The sequence below is a fragment of the Eumetopias jubatus genome, unplaced genomic scaffold, assembly GCF_037043125.1.
Source record: "Eumetopias jubatus isolate StellerSeaLion01/CBP00866 unplaced genomic scaffold, mEumJub1_p1.0 scaffold_2, whole genome shotgun sequence".
Taxonomy (NCBI): Eukaryota; Metazoa; Chordata; class Mammalia; order Carnivora; family Otariidae; genus Eumetopias; species Eumetopias jubatus.
In genome coordinates, this window is record NW_028274808.1 from 46,024,482 (window position 1) to 46,050,386 (window position 25,905).

The 25,905-nt window shown below is 38.5% G+C and overlaps 1 protein-coding gene across 1 annotated transcript in view; it reads left to right on the forward strand.

Annotated features, from left to right (window-relative positions):
• ADAM28 (ADAM metallopeptidase domain 28) overlaps positions 1–25,905 on the forward strand; it is a 123,196-nt gene that overhangs the window by 54,154 nt on the left and 43,137 nt on the right. The window contains exons 11-18 of the mRNA XM_088021319.1: positions 8,313–8,443; positions 9,437–9,614; positions 11,207–11,296; positions 14,277–14,472; positions 19,843–19,945; positions 22,108–22,267; positions 22,983–23,063; positions 23,368–23,446. Coding sequence (XP_087877445.1) covers positions 8,313–8,443; positions 9,437–9,614; positions 11,207–11,296; positions 14,277–14,472; positions 19,843–19,945; positions 22,108–22,267; positions 22,983–23,063; positions 23,368–23,446 — 1,018 coding nt within the window. The remainder of the gene's footprint in view (positions 1–8,312; positions 8,444–9,436; positions 9,615–11,206; positions 11,297–14,276; positions 14,473–19,842; positions 19,946–22,107; positions 22,268–22,982; positions 23,064–23,367; positions 23,447–25,905) is intronic.

Consider the following 25,905-nt stretch of genomic DNA (forward strand, 5'->3'; position numbering starts at 1 on the left):
TTATTTGTTCTTTGGGTATTGAATTTGATAAGTTCTTTATAGATTTTGGATACTAGCCCTTTATCTGATATGTCATTTGCAAATATTTTCTCCCATTCTGTCAGTTGTCTTTTGGTTTTGTGGACTGTTTGCTGTGCAAAAGCTTTTTATCTTGATGAAATCCCAATAGTTCATTTTTGCCCGGGCTTCCCTTGCCTTTCACGATGTTTCTAGGAAGAAGTTGCTGCGGCTGAGGTCGAAGAGGTTGCTGCCTTGGTTCTCCTTTAGGATTTTGAGGTACTCCTGTCTCACGTTTAGCTCTTTCAACCATTTGGAGTCTATTTTTGTGTGTGGTGTAAGGAAATGGTCCAGTTTCATTCTTCTGCATGTGGCTGTCCAATTTTCCCAACACCATTTGTTGAAGAGACTGTCTTTTGCCATTGGACATTCTTTCCTGCTTTGTCAAAGATGAGTTGACCATAGAGTTGAGGGTCCATTTCTGGGCTCTCTCTTCTGTTCCATTGATCTATGTGTCTGTTTTTGTGCCAGTACCATACTGTCTTGATGATGACAGCTTTGGAATAGAGCTGGAAGTCCAGAATTGTGATGCCTCCAGCTTTGCTTTTCTTTTTCAATATTCCTCTGGCTGTTCAGGGTCTCTTCTGTTTTCATACAAATTTTAGGATTATTTGTTCCATTTCTTTGAAAAAGGTGGATGGTATTTTGATGGGGATTTCATTGAATGTGTAGATTGCCTAGGTAGCACTGACATCTTCACAATGTTTGTTCTTCCAATCCATGAGCATGGAAAGTTTTTCCATTTCTTTGTGTCTTCTTCAATTTCTTTCATGAGTATTTTATAGTTTTCTGAGTACAGATCCATTGCCTTTTTGGTTAAATTTATTCCTAGGTATCTTATGGTTTTGGGTGCAATTGTGAATGGGATCGACTCCTTGATTTGTCTCTCTTCTGTCTTGTTGTTGGTGTATAGGAATGCCACTGATTTCTGTGCATTGATTTTATAGCCTGCTACTTTACTGAATTCCTGTATGAGTTCTAGCAGTTTTGGACTGGAGCCTTTTGGGTTTTCCACATAAAGTATCATATCATCTGCAAAGAGTGAGAGTTTGACCTCCTCTTTGCCGATTTGGATGCATTTGATTTCTTTTTGTTGTCTGATTGCTGTGGCTAGGACTTCGAATACTGTTGAATAGCAGTGGTGAGAGTGGACATCCCTGCCGCGTTCCTGACCTTACGGGAAAAGCTCTCAGCTTTTCCCCATTGAGAATGATATTCACTGTAGGTTTTTCATAGATGGCTTTTATGATATTGAGGTATGTACCCTCTATCCCTATACTCTGAAGAGTTTTGATCAAGAAAGGATGCTGTACTTTGTCAAATGCTTTTTCTGCATCTATTGAGAGGATCATATGATACTTGTTCTTTCTTTTGTTAATGTATTGTATCACGTTGATTGATTTGCGGATGTTGAACTAGCCTTGCAGCCCAGGGATAAATCCCACTTGGTCGTGGTGAATAATCCTTTTAATGTACTGTTGGATCCTATTGGCTAGTATTTTGGTGAGAATTTTTGCATCCATGTTCATCAAGGATATTGGTCTGTAATTCTCCTTTTTGATGGGGTCTTTGTCTGGTTTTGGGATCAAGGTAATGCTGGCCTCATAAAATGAGTTCCAAAGTTTTCCTTCCATTTCTATTTTTTGGAACAGTTTCAGGGGAATAGGTATTAATTTTTCTTTAAAGGTCTGATAGAATTCCCCTGGGAAGCCATCTGGCCCTGGGCTTTTGTTTCTTGGGAGATTTTTGACGACTGCTTCAATTTCCTTAGTGGTTATAGGTCTATTCAGGTTTTCTATTTCTTCCTGGTTCAGTTTTGGTAGTTGATACATCTCTAGGAATGCACCCATTTCTTCCAGGTTATCTAATTTGCTGGCATAGAGTTGCTCATAATATGTTCTTATAATTGTTTGTATTTCTTTGGTGTTGGTTGTGATCTCTCCTCTTTCATTCACGATTTTGTTGATTTGGGTCCTTTCTCTTTTCTTTTTGATCAGCCTGGCCAGGGGTTTATCAATCTTGTTAATTCTTTCAAAGAACCAGCTCCTACTTTCGTTGATCTGTTCTACTGTTCTTTTGGTTTCTATTTCATTGATTTCTGCTCTGATCTTTATTATTTCTCTTCTCCTGCTGGGTTTAGGCTTTATTTGCTGTTCTTTCTCCAGCTCCTTTAGGTGAAGGGTTAGGTTGTGTATTTGAGACCTTTCTTGTTTCTTGAGAAAGGCTTGTATGGCTATATACTTTCCTCTCAGGACTGCCTTTGCTGTATCCCAAAGATTTTGGACAGATGTGTTTTCATTTTCATTGGTTTCCATGAATTTTTTTAATTCTTCTTTAATTTCCTGGTTGACCCATTCATTCTTTAGTAGGATGCTCTTTAGCGTCCATGTATTTGAGATCTTTCCGACTTTCCTCTTGTGATTGAGTTCTAGTTTCAAAGCATTGTGGTCTGAAAATATGCAGGGAATGATCCCAATCTTTTGGTACTGGTGAGACCTGATTTGTGACCTAGGATGTGATCAATTCTGAAGAATGTTCCATGGGCACTAGAGAAGAATGTGTATTCCGTTGCTTTGGGATGGAATGTTCTGAATATGTCTGTGAAGTCCATTTGGTCCAGTGTGTCATTTAAAGTCTTTATTTCCTTTTTGATCTTTTGCTTAGATGATCTGTCCATTTCAGTTAGGGGGGGTGTTAAAGTCCCCTACTATTATTGTATTGTTGTCAATGTGTTTCTTTGCTTTTGTTATTAATTGCCTTATATAATTGGCTGCTCCCACGTTAGGGGCATAGATATTTACAATTGTTAGATCTTCTTGTTGGATAGACCCTTTAAGTAGGATATAGTGTCCTTCTTCATCTCTTATTACAGTCTTTGTGTTAAAATCTAATTTGTCTGATATAAGGATTGCCACCCCAGCTTTCTTTTGGTGTCCATTAGCATGGTAAATGGTTTTCCACACCCTCACTTTCAATCTGGGGGTGTCTTTGGGTCTAAAATGAGTCTCTTGCAGAGAGCATATCGATGGGTCTTGTTTTTTAATCCAATCTGATAGCCTGTGTCTTTTGATTGGGGTATTGAGCCCATTTACATTCAGGGTAACTATTGAAAGGTATGAATTTAGTGCCATTGTATTGCCTGTAAGGTGACTGTTACTGTGTATTGTCTGTGTTCCTTTCTGATCTTTGCTGGTTTTAGGCTCTCTCTTTGCTTAGAGGACCTCTTTCAATATTTCTTGTAGGGCTGGTTTTGTGTTTGCAAATTCCTTTAGTTTTTGTTTGTCCTGGAAGCTTTTTATCTCTCCTTCTATTTTCAATGACAGCCTAGCTGGATATAGTATTCTTGGCTGCATATTTTTCTCGTTTAGTGCTCTGAAGATATCATGGCAGTCCTTTCTGGCCTGCCAGGTCTCTGTGGATAGGTCTGTTGCCAATCTAATGTTTCTACCATTGTAGGTTACATATCTCTTATGAGCTGCTTTCAGGATTTTCTCTTTGTCTCTGAGACTCGTAAGTTTTACTATTAGATGTCGGGGTGTTGACCTATTTTTATTGATTTTGAGAGGGGTGCTCTATGCCTCCTGGATTTTGATGCCTGTTTCCTTCCCCACATTTAGGAAGTTCTCTGCTATTATTTGCTCCAATATACCTTCTGCCCCCTCTCTCTTTCTTCTTCTTCCGGGATCCCAATTATTCTAATGTTGTTTCATCTTATCGTATTGCTTATCTCTCGAATTCTGCTCTCGTGATCCTGTAGTTGTTTATCTCTCTTTTTCTCAGTCTCTTTATTTTCCATCATTTGGTCTTCTATATTGCTGCTTCTCTCTTCTGCCTCATTTATCCTAGCAGTTAGTGCCCCCATTTTTGATTGCACCTCATTAATAGCCTTTCTGATTTCGACTTGGTTAGATTTTAGTTCTTTTATTTCTCCAGAAAGTGTTTCTCTAATAACTTCCACACTTTTTTCAAGCCCAGCTATTATCTTTAAATTCATGATTCTGAAATCTAGGTCCAACATCCTACTAACGTCAGTATTGAGTAGGTCCCTGGCAGACGGTACTACCTCTTGTTCTTTTTGCTGAGGTGATTTTTTTCATCTTGTCATTTTGTCCAGAGGAGAACAGATGAATGAGAGAACAGAATGCTAACAGATTAACAACGTCTCCAGGAAATATACTCCATACAAATCAGAAAAGACCTGAAACCAGGGGACAAGAAAGGGAAAGAAAGAATAGGAAAAAAAATGAAAAAGAAAATGATAAAAACAAACAAAAATAGAACAAAACAAAACAAAAAAACAAAATATGATCAAATATGATCAGGCTAGTGCATAGATCAGTGCCACACACTAGATTTTGGGCGTATTTTTGTCTGTTAGAAGAAAGTGCCTCCTAAAATTTTAAAGGAAGAAAGACTTATATATGTACAAAATAAGGGTTGATACAATGAAGGGATGGCAGATGACTGTAAAGATGAAAATTTAAAAGATTTTATAAAAGGACTTGATAAGATAAGAAGTTGTTTGAAAAAAGAAAGAAGATATAAAAAAAAAAAACAAAGAAAGGGAGAGAATGTGATCAGGCAGGAGACTAGAACAAAGCCATACACTAGTGATTTAGGGTATATTTTGATCTGTTAGAAGAAACTGTATCTCAAAATTTTAAAGAGAGAACAACTTATATATATATGCCAAAAATAAGGGTAACTACTATGAAGGGATAAAAATATGACTAAAAATGAAAAATAAAAAATGTTTCTTTTAAAAAAAGGGATAAGATGTTGTTTGAAAAAGGGAAAAAGAAAAATTCCAAAAAAAGTTAAAAAAATTAACTTTGAAAAACTAATGAATTATGGTAAAAAAGCCATGAATTCTTTGTGCAGTATTCCCCTAGCGCTGGAGTTCTCCCATTCTCCTTGGTCGGTAAACTTGGTCTTGGCTTGCTGGCTGTTCGTGTTGATCTTCTGGGGAAGGGGCCTGTTGCCGTGGTTCCCAAATGTCTTTGCTGGAGGCAGAATTGCCCCGCCCTTGTTGGTCCGGGCTAAGCAAGCTGCTCCGGTTTGCTCTCAGGAGCTTTTTTTCCCTGCAAGCTCTCAGTACAGCTTTGGAGGACCAGGGTGAAAATGGTGGCCTCCCAATCTCCCAGGAGGAGCTGAGAACTCGGGGCCCCGCTCCTCAGTGCGCCCCCAGAGAAAAGCAGTCACTCCCGTCTCCCCGGTCTCCGGCTGCACTCCGCGCTCACCCGGCCTGTGATGGCGCATTTTCTATGTCTGACACCCGACCCCGTGTGGATTTTCCAAACCCAGCAGATCCCTGCGGTGCCGCCACTCCTCTCGGGGGAGGAAGGGGAGTCTCCCCGGCTCTGCTGCTTGTTGGGTCCCTGCTGGAGGAGCAGTAGCCCAACTGGGTCGCGGATCACAGTTTATGGCAACCCCGAGCTGAGAGCCCGCGCCTTGGCTCTGTCTCTGCAGCCGGCTTCCCCGCTCCGATACCTGGGAGCTCTGCCGCACTCAGGCACCCCCGGTCTTTCTGTGACCCCGAGGGTTCTGAGACCCCACTGTCCCGGGAGGGTTCCACCCCCTGCTTAGCCACTGGAGCGACGTCCCTCAGCGGAGCCAACTTCTAAAAGTTCCAATTTTGTGCTCCGTGGCTCTATCACTTGCCAGAAGCAGCCGACAGAGGCCCCCTCCCTGCCTTCTATCCTCCCGAATATCGCCTTGGATTCACTTCTCCGCACGTCCTACCGTCCAGAAAGTGGTCGCTTTTCTGTTCAGAGTGTTGTTACTCTTCTTATCTTCGATCTCCTGTTGAGTTCGTAGGTGTTCAGAATGGTTTGATCCCTATTCAGCTGAATTCCTGAGACCAGATGAAATCCAGGTCTCCTATTCCTCCACCATCTTGCGCCACCCCTCTAGTTGCTCTTTTTTTTTTTTTTGTATGAGTTATTACTGGCATCTGGTAGTGTCTGTTATCACGGTAGTGTAAACAAATATTCATGCTCTGACTTTCCCCGTAGATGTAAGCCTACCTTTCCTTAGATTTCAGGTTTGTTTGTTGCCTTGTGACCTCAGCTCTGGATGAGTTCTATAAATTATGAATCTTATTATGTCCAGTGGTTCTCTCCCCAGTGGCTTCTGGCTTCTGTTCCTTAAAAGAGAAAGATTTGGATATGGCTTATGCTCTTTTCCTGCAGCAACAGCTACTTCACTCCTTCTGGCCCATTCCACAAGAGAAATTCTTTCTGTTTTACTACCTGGCTCCCAGTGTCTATCATGAGCTCCTAGAGAGGAGGTCTCTGGAGAAATGTCTGTAAGTGTGTGCAAAGCACCCTTGTTTCTGAGGTCCTGCAGATTCTATACTCTTGCACTGGCCCATACTAGGCCTTTAGCAATTAATTTAAGAATTTAAATGAATTACTTCCCCACTTGCAGGTACCTGGCATCTCCTTCTCTATGCTTTGCTGGAGATAAACCAGTTCTTATGTCCAATCTGTACTTGGGAGGGCCTGTCTCTTCTTAGTTTCCAGGATCTGTCAATGTCCTACAACCACAATTGACTGATAGATTCAAAGAAAATTATAATGAAGTTTATCTACCTAGTCCTTGTTTCTAGTGCAAGAATAATGTTCTTTCCAGCTTTCTACATCCTAGGTGGAAGTGTGAGATATATATATATATATATATATATATATATATGAGTCTGGTTTTGTGATAAGCTTCATAAGGTGAACAGAAGAAGTAAAATATATTTTTTCTTTTCTTTTTTAAAGATTTTATTTATTTATTTGAGAGAGAGAGAGAATGAGAAAGAGAGAGAGAGCACATGAGAGGGGAGAGGGTCAGGGGGAGAAGCAGACTCCCCACTGAACAGGGAGCCCGATGTGGGACTCGATCCCAGGACTTCAGGATCATGACCTGAGCTGAAGGCAGTCGCTCAACCAACTGAGCCACCCAGGCGCCCCAAATATATATTTTTTAAATTAAAAGAGCTTACCATAGAATTGGAAGAGAAATTAGACTACTTAAAGCAATACTTAATAATATATGATAATAGAATTGAAAACTGCAGTAGGAATCCAGAGTAGAGGATTATTAATGAAGATGAATATGGTCAGGAAATGTAGCTGTAAAATAAACTTCAAAGGGTGGGTAAGGTTTAGAGAGGGGGGAGAGAGAATGGAGTTCATTCCAAAGGAAAAAAAAATTAAGTTATGAAAATAATTGTTTAAACGAAGATACTATAAATTTAAGGAGTCTCACGTAAGGCAATTGTGGAAAGTCTAAACATATTTTCATTTTTCTTAATTTTTTTTGGTTTGTTTTTGTTCCCACTTGAGTAACTCCATCTTACTAAATAGCAAGGTTTACCAGATTCATCTTCACAGAATGATTGAATATCATGAATTGTAAGTATTAACTTCCTATCTTACACAGGTGTTCCTTGTTTACGAGTCTTGTACCATGCCCTATGGATCTCTTTATTTGGTTCTTTAGAATGAAGTTGATAAGGAAATCAGGTTTCTTTGGGTGGGTGTAACTGGCAGATTCCTGTCTCCCCACTGGGAAATTACAGCCTGCAGTGATTCTGTAGTGCTGTTTTATTGCTCCTGAAAAATCTGGAGCCCCCAGTCCAACACTTCTAATCAGAAATAATCTAGTAATCAAGTTGGCTACTAGCCAGATTTCATGCAATGGGGCAAGTCTAGAAGCGACTGATGTCTAGTCTTGGTGGTAACAGAATTGAAAAAGATACCAATGGTACTAAAGTCCTGGGTTAACAGACACTTTCAGATCCCCACTAGCTAAACATATCAAAACCCTTCAATCAAATTAGAAGGTATTAAAAGCCAGCCGGGGGGGGTGGGGGCTGGAGGTAGATCAGTTTAAAAAATTCTGATTCCTTATCATCGTTGAAGACATTTCACCACTATCTCTTATGGCAGGAAACCACAGAAACGTTTCTCATCATAAATATTCCCCATGTACAAGAATAAAGAGCAAGCAATGTGTCTGTGATGCACATTCAGTACCAAAGTTGTGTGTGTGAGAGAGAGAGAGAGAGAGAGGGGGAGAGATAGACAGACAGAGGCAGGAGAGGAAAGGAAGAGAGAAGGGGAGGGAGAGAAAGAGACATGGTGAGTAGTGAAAAAGCTGAAAGTAAAATCACTCATTCAGCCCCAGTTAGTAAAACTAATTATACCCTGAGTTATAATTTAGTTTGAAAACCAGAGGATCTATTTCCTTATTCTCGCCCTTAGGACCACAGTGACAACATGCTTAGAGTAGCAGGGACCATGGCCCATGAAATGGGCCATAACTTTGGAATGTTTCATGACTCCTATGTTTGCAAGTGCCCTTCTACAATATGTGTGATGGACAGAGCACTAAGGTGAGGCTCTCTGGGAAGATGCTTTCTGTCCCAGTTTTTGGTTCACTCTGGGCTTTATCTGTGCTATATCTTTCATGTCATCTTCAGCAACACACTCAAGCTTTTAAATATTAAATAGTATAATCATGAATGCCTATCTATACCAGACCACTTTATCCCTCATCTATATGCAATATTTTTCATTAACTAATACATCATTTAAACATATTGTGTCTTTGCTGTTGGCATGATTGACATTTTTAACTTCATCTTATCTACATAAGACCTGGTTTCAGAAAATCTTTAGTATTTATCAAATTTTCAATGAATTCAGATTGGGTGGGTTCTAAGAGAACATCCTTGCAGGAGCATAAAGAAATGATACATTCCTGCCTTGCCTAAGCAAAGTTTCCAGGGAATTTTATCTTTAAAAATCCCCAAATCCCTTTTTATGTATGTATTTCCTCTCTTCTATTTCCCTGTCCCAGCTCACTCAATCTAGGGTTAGTCTCCTAGGCCATTCCCCAAAATACTTGGTTCTGGTGGCTGCCAGTCACATACATTTGTTATCTCTCCCAGATACTACTGCATTTTTAAACCTCATCTTTAGTTGAGGTATGTGAAATGAAAAAATTCTCCCCAAAGTATTTCCTCTGAAGGAAAGTGAATTCTTAGACACATAAATAAGTATGACTACTAGCTGTAGGACTTCACAGCCAAAATGACCTAAGGCTGAATAAGATTATCTGGATAAGTCAGACGCATCTTTGTCTTTTTAAACAGCAGCCCGGATGCTACACTTTAAGATCTGACATATTTTTTCATTAAGCTGGAGGTGTTTGTGTCCATCTGGGGCTAATTCAGGTACACAAATGAGCTCATGATTTAGCAGTTGGACAGTGGATTGGGTTTAATCTTTTAGGGCAGGTTTTGGGTGTATTATCCCCAGTGTGTCATATTGCTCCCTTCATGCTCAGCGTGACTGTGTTCCATTTTCTTTCCTTATTGTCATAGCTTCTATATACCTACAGACTTCAGTTCCTGCAGCCGCATCAGCTATGACAAGTTCTTCGAAGATAAATTATCAAATTGTCTTTTCAACGCTCCCTTGCCCACAGATATCATATCCATCCCAATCTGCGGGAATCAGTTGGTAGAAATGGGAGAGGACTGTGATTGTGGGACTCCTGAGGTACCACCAAATACTTTCTAAAATGATCTAATTTGTTTTTCAATTGCTAAGAAGATAAACTATAAAATTGTATTATTACTCTGAAATTGTGCGTTTCTTATAATTTTGCATATGTTTATTTGTAGACATTTGTCAGGCCAGCCTTTCTAACAATGACTACTGCATTGCTTAGCAGACCTTCCTAATTTCCTTCTTGGTGTTCTTTCCCCATTTCCTGATTTTTAAGAACCACTCAACAACTGGGCTTTGTATCCTCCTCCCTCTCCTTCTGGCAGAAATAACTTCACTTTTCTTATGTGGCTACAACCTGCTGAGCCGTTACTTTAGGGTCAACACCACAATAACGCTCAGAGGGTGTAAATGGCTTGCCCAAGGTCACGGAGCTGGTAGAGGGAGAGGCCAAGATGAAGACTCAGGTGTTTGTTTTGGCAGTCCTGGGGACATCTTGCACTGAGATTTAGTTCTTCTCTTTGTGACTTAAGAGTTTGTACCATTAGGAGTCCTAGCCTGATCCCACCCTATTGACAAGGCAGCCAGGGTTCTGAATGGGATCTTTGTCTCCATTTTATCAACACTTAATATGAGTGACATGTCAAGGCTTCAAGGGGTCATCTCTTCAGTAATTTCAAAATACGACCACAAATGTATTCATTCTATGAGAAAGAGGAATTTTTCCAAGATGATGTTTATATTTGAAATAAGAGCAAGAGTTTTAACCCTAAAAAGTTGTAATTCTCTTAGGGAACCTAAACAGCTATAGGAGGAAGTTTCCAAAGTAGGAGCTTCCTCAAAGCCTCATGCAGTTGACTGATTTCTCAGAAACAAGGTGGGGAGAGCAAGACACAGCCTATTGCTTTATGCAGAGTTGAATTAAATGTCAAAATTGCATAAAGAACTATACTTCTAGATTTTTAGTACGTGTCCTAGAGATTAATTTTGCTGCTGGATAGGTACAAAATTGATGAGCTCAACTAATTATGTTTTTAACTATTTAGATAAATTTTATTTTATTTTATTTTATTTTCCTTGAATAACAGGTTTATTGCTCAGATAAACTTAAGAAATGTTACACATACTATTTGCCTCTGGAAAGTCACAGTGAGCCTTGTGTATTAAAGGCTCTGAAAAGTTCCGCAGTCAGCAGTTGTGCTTTTTAAATTTTTTTTCTTATTATGTTCAATTAACCAGCATATAGTAGTACATCATTAGTTTTTAATGTAGTTTTCAATGATTCATTAGTTGCGTATAAATTTTATTTTAAAAAAATATCCTTTTTCCTTTTGTTTTCTTTCATATTTTACCAAAAATAGATCATTTTCAGTACTACCCTGGGAGGCTGAGTGAACTAGAAGAGATACTCAAATTTAAAAAGATGTCAGTAGACTTCAGATATGTGACAAATCACCAGTGGCTCCAAAATCTGTTTTTCTAATGTTGAACTTTGTTCTATCTTTTATTTTCCTGAAAATTATTTTCAGACTATATCACAGTAGGATCTGTATGATAAAAAAATATATTATGAATTGTAGTGAAACAAGAGCAAAAAATTGAGACCCAATCTGGCATTTGCATTTGTTTCTGGTATTTCTCAGGAATGTACCAACATTTGCTGTGATGCTAAAACTTGTAAAATCAAAGCAAGTTTTCAATGTGCATTAGGAGAATGCTGTGAAAAATGCCAGGTAAGATTATTATTTTATTTTATTTTAATAATTATGATTACTGTTTATTTTTCTATATTAAAATCTCAGTGATTATGTTAAATAAAATAGCAAAGCACTAGTTTTCTGTCTATAAAATAATGCTGCCTACCATTTATATATGAGTGTTTATAAACATGGGCTATTTGATCCCCCAACATCCCTTTGAATTAGGTATTATTATCTCATTTTGCTCTTGAAGGAACAGAAGCTCAGAATAGAAAATGTGCAACATAATAGACCCACTGAATGGCAAACTCCAAATACGACCTGTTCCAAAACCAATGCTGGGGAACAATATCTGCCGCTGCATCTGATGCCACAGAGCCTTCTTGCACCAAATCTCATAACTGGTTGCATATTCCTTTAAAAATAGGTTCAGTGGAAAAGCTTTTGTTTTTCTCTTTCTTTTTTCTTTTTTTTTTAAATTTTATTATGTTAATCACCATACAGTACATCATTAGTTTTTGATGTAGTGTTCCATGATTCATTGTTTGTGTATAACACCCAGTGCTCCATGTAGAACATTCCCTCTTTAATACTCTCCACCAGGCTAACCCATCCTCCTACCCCCCTCCCCTCTAGAACCCTCTGTTTTTCAGAGTCCATCATCTCTCATGGTTCATCTCCCCCTCCAATTTCCGCCCCCTTCATTCTTCCCCTTCTGCTATCTTCTTTTTTTTTCTTTAAATATATAATGTATTATTTCATTCAGAGGTACAGATCTGTGATTCAACAGTCTTGCACAATTCACAGCGCTCACCATAGCACATACCCTCCCCCATGTCTATCACCCAGCCACCCCATCCCTCCCACCCCCCACCACTCCAGCAACCCTCAGTTTGTTTCCTGAGATTAAGAATTCCTCATATCAGTGAGGTCATATGATACATGACTTTCTCTGATTAACTTATTTCACTCAGCATAACACTTAAAGCTTTTGTTTTAAGTAATGTGGGGTCTCCCCTATCTTTAGACTTTGAAGTCACTTCAGGGTGAATTTCTTAGAAAACAGACATAAAGTAAGGATTCTGTGTCATTTTCTCTGTGGGGCGTATTGACTTGCCTTTCATGTTCAAGTTTAGGATTTTACCTTCTATTGTTGCAAGGAATTCTCTATTATGATTATTTGTTTATATGCCTGTTTCCTTAGTTAGACTGACTTCTGAGGGCAAGAGACTGATTCATCCTCAACTACCACAGAGTTTCATACATTTTTTTATTAAAGATTTTATTTATTTATTCATGAGAGACGGAGAGAGAGAGAGAGAGAGAGAGAGAAGCAGAGGGAGAAGCAGGCTCCCAAGGAGCAGGGAGCCTGATGCGGGACTCGATCCCAGGACCCCGGGATCATGACCTGAGCCGAAGGCAGACGCTTAACCATCTGAGCCACCCAGACGCCCCAGTTTCATACATTTTAAATGCTCAAGAACTGTTTGCAGAAGGAATGTGTAGATAGATGGCATACCAGGTTATAGGTAGTATTGGGGAATTTTTTTTTTTTTAATGTCAGAAGGAGAGGAAAGAAATAAAAGAGGCCAAAAGGAAGAAAGTTTGAGAACTTAAGTCGTATTCAACAAGTGTTGATTAAATGCTATTTGTTGGAAATTGTGGGAAATTAACAAAAAAAGTAGTTTTTGACTTCAAAGAACATGCTGTTTCTTTAGGGTAATGATATACATACCTGAAACAGATGAAAATATAGTGCATGATTAAATGCCCAGGTAGACATTATAAGGATATATGCCCTTTGTGTAATGCTTTCCACTTAAATTTTCACTTAAGTTCCATAATGACTCTGTAAAGGAAATATTAGATGGGGAAATGGATTTTCAGAGAGATTAGGTCCCTTTTCTAAGGCATACACCTAGCCCCTGGCAGAGCCAAGATTTAAACCCATATCTTCCAAATCCAAATTCAAGGCTCTTCCCACCATGTGTAGGAAGAAAAGGCAACAATGTGCCCTGAAGACGTCAGAGGAGGCTTCGTGGAAAATGAGGCTGTCACTAGTCTTAGAGTAAGGCGTAGATTTTAGATAAGTAGACAAAAAGAGAAAAACACTCCTAAATGAGGAGGCTGAGGGAAGGAATAAAGTTGGATCAGGAGGTATAAGCATGGCTCTGGTAAGAAAGCTTGTCTGGCTGGAGCAGCGGGGGTTGAATTTGGAAGGTCATGTATGATCTAATTAAATTTTGGATTCCATTCTGTCATCAATGTTAAGATACTGAAAGTTTTCTGATGATATAGGGAAACATGCTTGCTCACCTCAACTAGGGAAAGATATGCTTCCAGTACCCATACAGGCCTCTTCAGATCTGCATAAATGGCAGAAGTTGTCTAAGGTTTCTCTCAGGCAGTAAGAGCAAGATTTGCAGGAATAAATTGCAAGGAATTAATACATCAAATGCACATCCAGTTATTTCTCCCCCATAAGAAATCATTTCATAGGAAGAAGTGAATTGAAAAGAAACATTTGAGCATACAATAAAAGGAATTAAGGATTAGGAAACATGATGCCTGGGAAAGTCTCAGAGCACGCTGATCTGGTGCTTCCTTAATACAGAAGATTCACTTTGCCAATAAATCTCTAAAGTTGCAGGTGTAAATCTTGAAAATCCTGACAAAGATGCCTTTAACAAAGGAAAAAATAAATCCCTTCTTTGCATCTAAGATGAGGCTTGGTTTCCTTCTGCACTTTTCTCATTGATATTCTATAGTGCTTGCACCATAAATTCAGAAATATTGATTACTTAAAAACTCAGGCCATTGGCAGAAGTCAATAGAAGTGATATAATAGGAGATGTCTTTAGTTTATGCAGTGCAGATGTAAGCTACAATAGAATGATGCCTCTAACTACCTTGCCAAAAAAAGGCCAAAGGGAAAATATTATTTGCATTAATTTGAGATATTAGAGTAAGTCAGATAGAAAAAAGCCTTCTCTTCATTTTTCTTTCCCTGCAGTTTAAAAAGGGTGGTGCAGTGTGCAGACCAGCAAAAGATGAGTGTGACCTGCCAGAAATGTGTGATGGCAAATCTGGTATTTGCCCTGATAATAGATTCCGAGTCAATGGCTTTCCCTGCCAAAACGGAGAGGGCTACTGCTTGATGGGGATGTGCCCCACGCTGCAGGAGCAGTGCACCCACCTGTGGGGACCAGGTAGGAGGACAAGCCCCAGTGTTATGGGCATTCCTGCCTCTCTCTAGTCACATAAAAAGAAAAATCATGTTACCGTGTTATAACAGATGACAGTGTTTAATCATGGCCAAAGTAGTATTCTATCCCAACCTTCTTTCTTGGAAACTGCGCTACAGCTCCAAATCTTGGATGAGTGCATTTTAAGACATAAGGTCAATTTGGGGATTTCTAGATTCAACAAATAAAAATAAGGATGGACCAGTCAATTTGAATTTGAATTCCAGATTAACATTTTTTTTTTTTTTTTTAGTATCAGTATGTCTCATGAAATACTGGAGGTAAGCTTATACTAAGAAAACTTTATTTGAAATTCAAGTTTAACTGGGTAAAGCAGGAAAGGTTATCCAATGGGAAAAACTCTCTTCAACAAATGGTGTGGGGGAAATTGGACAGCAACATGCAGAAGAATGAAACTGGACCACTTTCTTACACCATACTCAAAAATAAATTCAGAATGGTTTAAAGACCTATGTGTGAGACTTGAAACCATAAAAATCCCAGAGGAAAACACAGGCAGTAACCTCTTTGACATCAGCCAGAGAAACTTCTTTCTAGACATATCTCCAGAGACAAGGGAAACAAATGCAAAAAATAAACTATTGGAGCTTCATCAAAATAAAAAGCTTCCACACAGTGAAGGAAACAATCAACAAAGCTAAAAGGCAACCTATGGAATGGGAGAAGATATTTACAAATGGCATATCTGATAAAGGGTTAGTATTCAAAATGCATAAAGAATTTATAAAACTTAACACCCCAAAAACAAATCATCTGGTTATAAAATGGGCAGAAGACATGAATAGACATTTTTCCAAAGAAAACATGCAAATGGCCAACAGACACATGAAGAGATGCTCAACATCACTCATCATCAAGGAAATGCAAATCAAAACTACAATGAGATACCTCCTCACACCTGTCAGAATGGCTAAAATCAACAACACAAGAAAGGACAAGTGCTGGCGAGGATGTAGAGAAAGGGGAACCCTCTTGCACTGTTGGTGGGAATGCAAACTGATGCAACCACTGTGGAGAAGAGTATGGAGATTCCTCAAAAAGTCACAAATAGAACAACCCTATGATCTAATAATTGCACTACTAGGTATTTACCCAAAGAATACAAAAATACTAATTCAAAGGGATACATGAATTCTGATGTTTATAGTGGCATTATCTACAATAGCTAAGATATGGAAGTAGCCCAGGTGTCCATCGACTGATGAATGGATAAAGAGGATGTGACATATTAATATGTATATATAAATAGATCTACATATATAAGTAAATATATATAAGTAAATATATGTAGATCTATTTATATAATATAAATAAATAGGGAGAGGAGTATTACTCAGCCATAAAAGAATGAATCTTGTCATTTGCAATGACATGGATGGAGATAGAGTGTATTATGCTAAGCAAAATAAGTCAGAGAAAGACCTACCACATGATTTCACTTATTTGTGGAATTTAAGAAACAAAACAAACAAAGCAGGAAAAAAAAGAGACAGGCAAGCCAAAAAACAGACTCTTAGCTATGGAGAACACACTGATGGTTACCAGGGGGCGTTGGTTGGGGGAGATGGGTGAGATAGGGGATGGGGATTAACGGGTACACTAGCTGTGATGAGCACTGGGTGTTGTATGGAAGTGTTGAATCGCTCTATTGTACACCTGAAACTAATATAACACTGTATGTTAACTACTGAAATTTAAATAAATAAATTTAACTGGATATCCGGTACTTTATCTGACAACCCTAATCAAGATCCTTCTCAGATAAGTACACCCTTAGAAGTCTCTGTGTGTGTCTGTGTGTGTGTGTGTGTCTCTGTGTATGTGTCTGTATGTGTGTTTGTGTGTGTGTCTCTGTGTATGTGTCTGTGTGTGTGTGTGTCTCTGTGTATATGTCCGTGTGTGTCTGTGTGTGTGTCCATGTGTGTCTGTGTGTGTGTCTCTGTGTGTGTGTCCGTGTGTGTGTGTCCGTGTGTGTCTCTGTATGTGTCTCTGTGTATGTCTGTGTGTGTGTTTTTGTGTGTGTGTCTGTGTATATGTCCATGTGTGTGTGTCCGTGTGTGTGTGTCCGTGTGTGTCCGTGTGTGTCCGTGTATGTCTCTGTGTGTGTGTCCGTGTATGTGTCCGTGTGTCTCTGTGTGTGTGTGTGTGTGTCTGTGTGTGTCCGTGTGTGTCCGTGTGTGTCTCTGTGTGTGTGTCCGTGTATGTGTCCGTGTGTCTCTGTGTGTGTGTGTGTCTGTGTATGTGTCCGTGTGTGAGTGTGTGTGTAGGGGTGGCAGGAGTGCTGGGAGATGGGCAGAGCATAAGGGAAGGGGGAGGGAAAAAAAAGGACTGTGGGAATGCAGATGAGCAATGTGGAAAAGTGAAATCTCTTAAATGCTTATTTTGCCCCAATACTAGAATTTTAGAAGCCATATTCTCTGATATACCACAAAAAATAAATTAAAAATAAAACTTAACAATCTCCAAAACTGTAAACTAAAACTTAAATTGTACTAAACAACCTTGATCAGAAAGGCAATATAAAAAAATATCAGTTCTTTGGACTTTCTGGATATGATGTCCATTGCGCACATTCCTTAAATGACTGAAGGGAATTTTTTACAGGGAAAATACATATTCCTAAAAATACTTGAAGATGGTTATCACATGCCAGGAACTTTTCATAATTCCTGAAAATATACATAAAACAAGATAAAGGAAAGCAACAAAAATCAGTCTTTCACAATATACCCAGTAAAAAGGAAACCTGAGAAATACAGGGATTAGAACTTAGAAAAATTCCTGAATTAAAATAAATTCTTTGTATCAGGCAAGGGTGGGCTGAGACACAATTTGAGGAGCATAGCTTAATACCATGGGTGCATGGGCAGGTGCACTGGCGTGCAGGAATCTGGCCTCAGCAACCCTCCCGCTTACAGGTAATGCAGACTCACATGCTAAGTTACAGGTGGAAACAAAGATGTTTGTGTGGGTTAAAGAGAGACTCTGTGCTTTCTTTTTTTTTTTTTTAAAGTTTTTATTTATTTATTTGACAGAGAGAGACATAGCGAGAGAGGGAACACAAGCAGGGGGAGTGGGAGAGGAGAAGCAGGCTCCCGCCTGAGCAGGGAGCCTGATGTGGGGCTCGATCCCAGGACCCTGGGATCATGACCTGAGCCGAAGGCAGACGCTTAACGACTGAGCCACCCAGGTGCCCCGAGACTCTGTGCTTTCTTGACTAACTTTGGTATATAGCAGAAACTAGGGAAAGAAAATCTTCTGCACAGAGTTGAAGCTCTGAGCATCCCCTTTATTATCTGGTGATAAATCACTGCAGTAAATACTATTACCTTCTCCTTTTGCCTGACCCTTCACTATCTGCCTCCCCTGCAAATCTCTAAATTTCCCAGTACCTAGACACTGTGTATTTTGTTCACAACTGTATTCCCAGTGTGTCCCAGCACATTGCCTGACTTTTGTAAATGTTCAAAATTATTGAATTAATGTTGAACATATTTATCTTTTATTGGAAGAGGAAAGATCTTTTAAATCACACATTTAAAGGTAGCCCATATAAAAGATCAGAGAACAGATTGGCCTAAATAAAATTCCAAATTTTGTAATTCCTAAGGGATCACAATTTATTTCAAATTAATCTTCAGAGTTTGAAAAGTCTTATATATAAGGAGGGAGATCACTCTCTCTGATATCAAGTCATTTCTATAAATCATTTGCAATTCCAAATATTGAAAATGCGACCAAGGCATTAACAGGCAATTTGTCATAAAGAAGTCCAAATGTCCAAAAACCATTAAAGTCATTCTAACTTACTAGCAAGAAGTATGAAGTACTGACACATTGATGTGTCAGGAAATGCCAATATAGTAAGAAATATGAATGAAAAGTTGATTCCTTCAACACTTGTCAAATTGGCAACACGTTGTTACAGTTAATCCTCAGTGTCAGTGAAGATGTGGCAAAACACCTGGTTTTATACAGTCTGGTAAGAGCATGAATTAGGACAGTCTTTCCAGGATGAATTGGAAAAATGTATGTACAACTTAAAAAGAAAATGTACTGCTTTCCCCAGCAAGTGTATTCCGGAATATTTTTTTCACAAGGGATTTTTCAGCCAGCACTTTTAAAATTAATAACGGATAATTGGGAAACATCTCAAAGTCCAAGAATAAGCCTCAGTCAAATAAGTTATATAGTATTTCTTCAGTGCAGCTTTTACAGCTATGAAACTGCTTAATATTTAGTGCCTGGGGAAAGCACAAGTATACTGTTATTTGGGAAGCAGCATGGTACCAGGTGTATGAATGATACTTTCTACAATATTAGCCGTAATAACTCTGAAGTTTGGGATTAGGAATATGCTTTTTCCTTATTATTCATGCCCAACTATTCAATATTTTCAGTGTAGATATTTTATTATAATAATGAGCCTATAAATGTTACTGAGATCAAATAATTAAGAAAATATGATAATAAAACTTATTTTATCATCTTGGACATTGAAACATGAAATTCATTTAAAATGATTCAGGTTTACAGATAAACCAAGAGGTTAAGGCACTTGGCCAAGGTCACACAGCTGCAACTTAGCTCCTGAGCTCTTAACCACTGTGTTCTATTGCTTATCTGATGAGGATCTAAGGAAGATCGCCTGAGAAATTAAATATGTGGTGCCTGCACAAAGCAGAAGTTTGACTAAGCATAGCAAGTAATTGTGACAGAGCAAGTATTAGCAGAAGAGCATCCCAATGTCTGCCTGCGAGATGTTAATATAAGGATTGTGGCTCTCCTAGCTAAGTCTTCATATTTAGATGGATTTTTTTAAATCTTCAGCAAATCAACCACATTTCCAAATATTTAGATGGCCATTATTCAAAATTTAAATATATGAAGGGTTATTTTATTGTATTTTTTAAAAGATTTTATTTATTTATTTAGAGAGAGAGTACGTGAGGGGGAGAGAGGCAGAGGGAGAGGGGAAGGATCTTAAACAGACTCCAAGCTGAGTGAGGAGCCTGTTCCGGGGCTCGATCTTACAACCCTGAGATCATGACCTGAACCAAAATCAAGAGTCCCATGTTTAACCAACTGAGCCACCCAGGCACCCCTAAAGGATTATTTTAATTTCTAGCCATGTTTCTCAATAACAAACTATTGCAGCCTATATTTCTGACAATGTCCAATGGGATTATGCCAGAATAGTATTTCTCATGCTATATATTTCATTAATTTTATATTTCATTAATCCTTTGTAGCATTGAGTATCTTATCTCTTTTCTTTTCTAATATGTCCCTACTCACCATGCCTGGTTTCAGGGACCAAGGTTGCAGACAAATCATGTTATAGCAGGAATGAAGGTGGGTCAAGGTATGGGTACTGTCGCAAAGTGGACGACACACGCATTCCCTGCAAAGCAAGGTGAGTGGCCTTGTTTGAACCTTCCCGCTCCTCAGACCAGAGAAATCATTCACTTTCAGACACATGTTCTGATTTATTCCAATTAAAGCAAAAGTTAATTTGGACATCATTCGTTTAGTCAGCATTCATGAACTATCATGTGCTGTGTTTTAGACTAGGCACTAAGTTAAAAGACGAATAAGAAATAAACTCTTTTTTCCAGTCCCTCATGGTGGGTGCTTTGGAGGACATCAAGTACAGTCATCGTGAAATTGAGTGACTGTGTGGATGGAACATGCAGCAGCAGTGAATGGGCCTGTATGGAAGTCTATACATGAATTTTTCAATATACGTTAGGCACTTTTCCATCTAGGTATTTTGTTATGATTCTAGGAGTAGAAATATTTATCTACTCAGAGGAATAACCAATACAATGCTTGTATAGTTTTGTTTAAGCTTGTCGTGGCATTACAGAAAGAAAAAAATACAGTAAGAGAAAAGATTGACAATTCGCCTGGAGAGCTTGTTTTACTTTTTGTATGGATATTCTGGAAAAAAAATTTCTAGAATATCATGAGCAATGGACTTGAGATTTTTGTATAAGATTTTTGTGGTTCTACAATTTTAAGGTGACCTTTAAAATTCAAATTATAATAGGTTAAACTTAGTGCCTTCTCCAAATTTCACACATACTAAGTAATGTATAACAAGAGACTGAACAAGATAAACATTTCTCAAAGTTTTTCTTTTAAACAGTGGTTTTTCCAGATGATAAGTATTACCAAACTATACTTTGGACGTAGTGTCATCCCTTGGAGAGTCTGAGCCTAAAGGATAATAATATTCCATGGCCTCTCCTTTCTAAGAAATCAGGGTAGATTCAAAAGGGAAAACAGTTATGTAAAAAGCAATGTGTGTGTTTTCTGGGAGCCAATATGTAGTTCGAGAGGTAGCGAGCGGGAAAGAGCGTAAGGTGGTTCCACTTCCTTCTGTTAGCATGCACACACATTGTCCTGAATGACTGTATGATCCCTGGATCATTTCTGCAACTAGAGGCACAAACATGTCATTCTTTCCACAGGTTGACCTCTTAGTCACTTCTGAATAGTCATTGGCTGTAGTGGAGAATAGACCTGAATAGTCATTGGCTGTAGTGGAGAGTAGACCTGAATGGTCATTGGCTGTAGTGGAGAGTAGACCTGAATGGTCATTGGCTGTAGTGGAGAGTAGACCTGAATGGTCATTGGCTGTAGTGGAGAGTAGACCTGAAAGTAGGCCTTCCTTATAAAGCTCTAAGTGACTCAAGAAAAACAGCTCTTCAGGTTTGGAAAGAATGTGTGCCTTTCTCCACTCCTCAGTCATATTTGCTAACCGCCACCAGAAACATCAGGAGAATCTGATTCTGTCCCTTGCAGAGTAGTTTTTCACAGCCCTCCTCTGAATTCAGCATAAAGCAACTGACTCCAATTTTATTGGCCCTGACTTTATTCACCTTGGCAGTAGTGAATGGCTTTACTGAGTACTGAGCTGTTTCATCTTTATTTGCAGGGAGACAGTTCTTTCAGTAACTCCACATGATGCCTTGGAGTGTCACCCAAGGCTCAGCCTTACGTAGACACAGCTATAGTTGGGAGAATTATTCTGCTGCAATTCATGAAAATAAAAAAGTAACTTTAGCTGAAACAAAATAGAAACTGTCTACGTGCCCTCCATGATATTAGAAGTCCATCCTCCTTATATCTGGAGCATGACCTTCATTCCCAGGTGTTTCTCTTGGCCTATCATGGCTTCTGCAGCTACAGCCATTGCATTCCAATAAGCCAAAAAGAGAAAAAAATGAGAAGTAGGACATACTCTTCATGTAACGCCCTCCTCAAGGATTTACACATAAGATTCTGCTTCCTTCCCATTGGCCAGAACTAGGCAATTGGCCAAAATTAGCTGCCTAGGAATCTGGGAAATGTGGGTTTTGTTTTTGAGCAATAATGTGCCTTGCTAGTGCTTTGTGGTTCTATTACTGAAGAATAAGGGGAAATTTGACATAAAGGGAGAACTAGGAGTCTCTACTATGGGGAGAAATATGATTAGTTAAATACTGATAGCCAGGGAGCTGATTTAGAACTGCATAGGACTATAATTTGGATTCTGGTATTTCAACTGCAACAAATTTGGCTTTTCCTCAGTGATGCCATGTGTGGAAAGTTGTTCTGTCAAGGTGGGTCAGATAATTTGCCCTGGAGAGGACATATAGTAACTTTCCTGACATGTAAAACATTTGATCCTGAAGACAACAGTCAAGAAATAGGCATGGTAGCCAATGGAACTAAGTGTGGAAACAAGAAGGTAAGTTGAAAATGTAGCCTTTAATCAAAATGTTCTTTTGTCTTGTTTTTTTGTTTTGTTTTGTTTGTTTGCTTCTCAAGGACTCTTTATGTTTCATGGGGCACAGTTTTCAAAACAATACTTAATGCCATTCAGTTATGCATGTGTGAATTCATCCCTCCAATACTATTTAATAAGTAACTATTATGTGCTTAGTACTAGGTTATTAAACCTTGGTAAGTTTTATTGTCCCCAAATCAGTAGGTTCTCGATAAATGATAGCCACCCTGATAATAATAAAGATAATAATAACAATACTATTTATTTTTACACAAATGATAGGTATTATAATATTGCAGATGATGTGATATTAACATGTTTTCCATAATATTTTTGTTTGGAGTGGGTGCCTTGTATCATGCACAAAGCTTAGCTCAGTGCTAAGTTATCAGTCTCAGGTATGGACTGAAGAGGTGGATTAAGGGAATGACCCATGAGGAATAAAGTGAAGTAAGGAACTATTCTTTAGAGGACTTTCCAAACTTTTTCAATAAAAATTATCTAGCTTCATCTTCTTATTTCCAAAAGAATGCTGTGATTTCCCTAATAAAAAGGTAAGTTTGATAACAATAATCATAGCTAGTAATAGAAGACTAAATTCCAAAGAGTCAGCAATTTGCAGAGCTGAAGCCTTTGGGTATTGATGTCAGCTTGATGTTTTTCACATCACTTTCAGATTTGCATTAATGCAGAATGTGTAGATATCGAAAGAGCCTACAAATCAACCAATTGCTCCTCCAAGTGCAAAGGACACGCTGTAAGTTTTGAAAATGTTTCCTCAAGCTTGCTGAATCTTTTGTAATTTTAGGTCAGTCTTGATGATGCTAAAGTAATGTTTCAGCATTAAGTGATTAAAATTATTAAGTTTGCCTTAATGCACAGTAGTTTGGTTCAATGAAAAAAATTTCTTCTAAGAACCTGGTATTGACATTCCTATGATGGATTCATACATTATGTAGACAGCTGAAAGGCTGCAGAGTTGGGGTTAGTTTCTGATGAATAGGGCCCTTGGGTTGGTGGTCAGCCTAGTGTGGCAACTAATAGGATCACTGCTTCTCTAGGTGTGTGACCATGAGCTCCAGTGTCAGTGTAAAGAAGGATGGGCCCCTCCTGATTGTGATGACTCCCCAGTGGTCTTCCGTAGGTAACATTACACGTCTAATCTGAAAAATTGCTCTTCTAAGCTTTTATCTCATATGACATAAGATTTCATTGCCACTTTTCTCTCCTCTTGGAATTCTTGTTCATTCCATAAATATTGAATCTACAATATTAATCTTCAAGGTCTCTAACAACTTTTTAGTCATATTTTCCACAATCTTTTGCTTTTACTATACATACAAAAAATTTCCTCAAATTTTATATGTGTAATCTTAATTTTAATTTCCTAAATGTTCTTGTTTTATGATTGTTCTATTTTTGTAGGAGCTTTGACTTAATGTATAGGTATAATATTCTCATAAAATTCTCTAAGAATATGGCTTGGATTATTTTTGTAGGTTCAATTCTGTTCTTTGAATCATCTCTATTTCTTTTGAGTTTGATTTGTTTTTCACCCTGTCTCTTATTGTGCTATTTTTCTTCAGGATATAGGACCCTTAGCTGAGGGTGGGATTAGGTTGACTTCAGTTAGCTTTCATCGGTTTTCTTTGCATGCTTGTGTGCTTGTTGTAACTACCCATACTTCTCCAGATGGGAGATCTGGCTGTGAGCTCTATCAGTAGATAGATAGGCCTCCATCCAGACCATCAGGGTGGGAAACAGCCAGGGTGCGGATCCTCACCTCCAGTCACCATGGTGAGGAGTACTTTGCCCAGAAGAGAGCTCCTCACTGCATTTACTTCTTGAGAGAACTGCTTTCCCTCAGCACTCTTTCCTTGATCCTCCCTCTGTGTCATCTACTGTGGGTATCTGCAGTTAGCCTCTGTTCTGCTCCTCAGGCCCTTGCATCCCCCATTGCTTCTAGAGAGCAGTTCTTGGGTCTTTGTCTTCACTCTTTTTCTTTATACAAAAGGGATGGGGATAGGGATGCAGATGGGGATGGACCTGAACAAACCATCTGTCTCAAGTTAAGATTCTCTGTGGGCTTCCCAAGAAAGAATAGCATCTACTTCTGATGTTTGGGTTATTTTTTAAAGATTTATTTTTATTTATTATTTTTTAGAGGAGGGGATGGGCAGGAGGAGAGGGAGAGCAAGAATCTCAAGCAGACTCCATGCTGAGTGAGGAGCCTGAGACAGGGCTTGATTTTACAACCCTGAGATCATGACCTGAGCTGAAATCAAGAGTCTGACACTTAACTGTCTGAACCACTCAGGCACCCCTGAGCTATTTTTTAAAAATGTGTTGGTGATGGGTATTAAGGAGGGCACGTACTGCATGGAGCACTTGGTGTTATGCACAAACAATGAATCATGGATCACTACATCAAAAACTAATGATGTATTATATGATGAGTAACATAATAAAATTAAATTAAGTTAAAAAAAATTGTTGGTTATTTGCTAAACTTCCCAAGAAAGAATAGCATTTAGTTCTGATGCTTGGACTATAATTTACTCTGTTTCTGTCTGCCTGAATCCCTTTACTTTCTTTCTGAAATTTCTAAAAGTTCTTTACTATTTTTCTAGTGCTCTATGATTTTATTACATATATGTTTAAATATTAAATATATTATTACATTTATATAGACATGCAAACACATGCACATATGCTACTTAGGATGTGTTATCTGGTATTTGGATATGGTAGGGGAATAGACGCATCAACATCAATCAACTACTTATTTAGAGAATTCTTTAATGGTTTAAACACTCACTAAAAATCCTTTTAAAATATGACTTCCCTCTTCTTGAACTGTATTTTGTTTAATCTCTTGATTTGCTAAATCACTTCCATTAGTCATTCCTTCTTTCTTCTTGCATGAAACTTTCTATGTTGCATTTATAAGGATTTATTTCCACTGCTAAATAGAAAACATGAATAAATTGGATTGGATTAGATCTTTTGACTCACAGTTTTAATTTCATGACTCTCTCAAGATGTAGATACTGATATTTAATGTTCAAAAACCAAGGCTACCCAGATTTTGCTTGTTGTTGTTGTGAAATAACCCTTTAAAAATCATTAGTTTATTTTCCCTTAAGTGTTTTTAGACTCTGAAACAAATAATGTTTAAAAAAAAAAAGAAGAAGAAGAGAGCAGGAAGGGAAAGATGAAGGGGGGGAATGGGAGGGGGAGACGAACCATGAGAGACGATGGACTCTGAGAAACAAACTGAGGGCTCTAGAGGGGAGGGGGGTGGGGGGATGGGTTAGCCTGGTGATGGGTATTAAAGAGGGCACATTCTGTGTGGAGCACTGGGTGTTATGCACAAACAATGAATCATGACACACTACATCAAAACTAATGATGTAATGTATGGTGATTAACATAGCATAATAATAAAAAAAAGAAAGCAACAACAACAACAACAAAAGAATTGCTACTATCTGAAAACTAATCATCATGCCATGCCTGGGTGTTGTTTTGTTTTACTTATTTTAATTGTTAGCGAGTGAGGTCTTTCAAACTGAGGATTTGATTCTTCAGTACAAGGA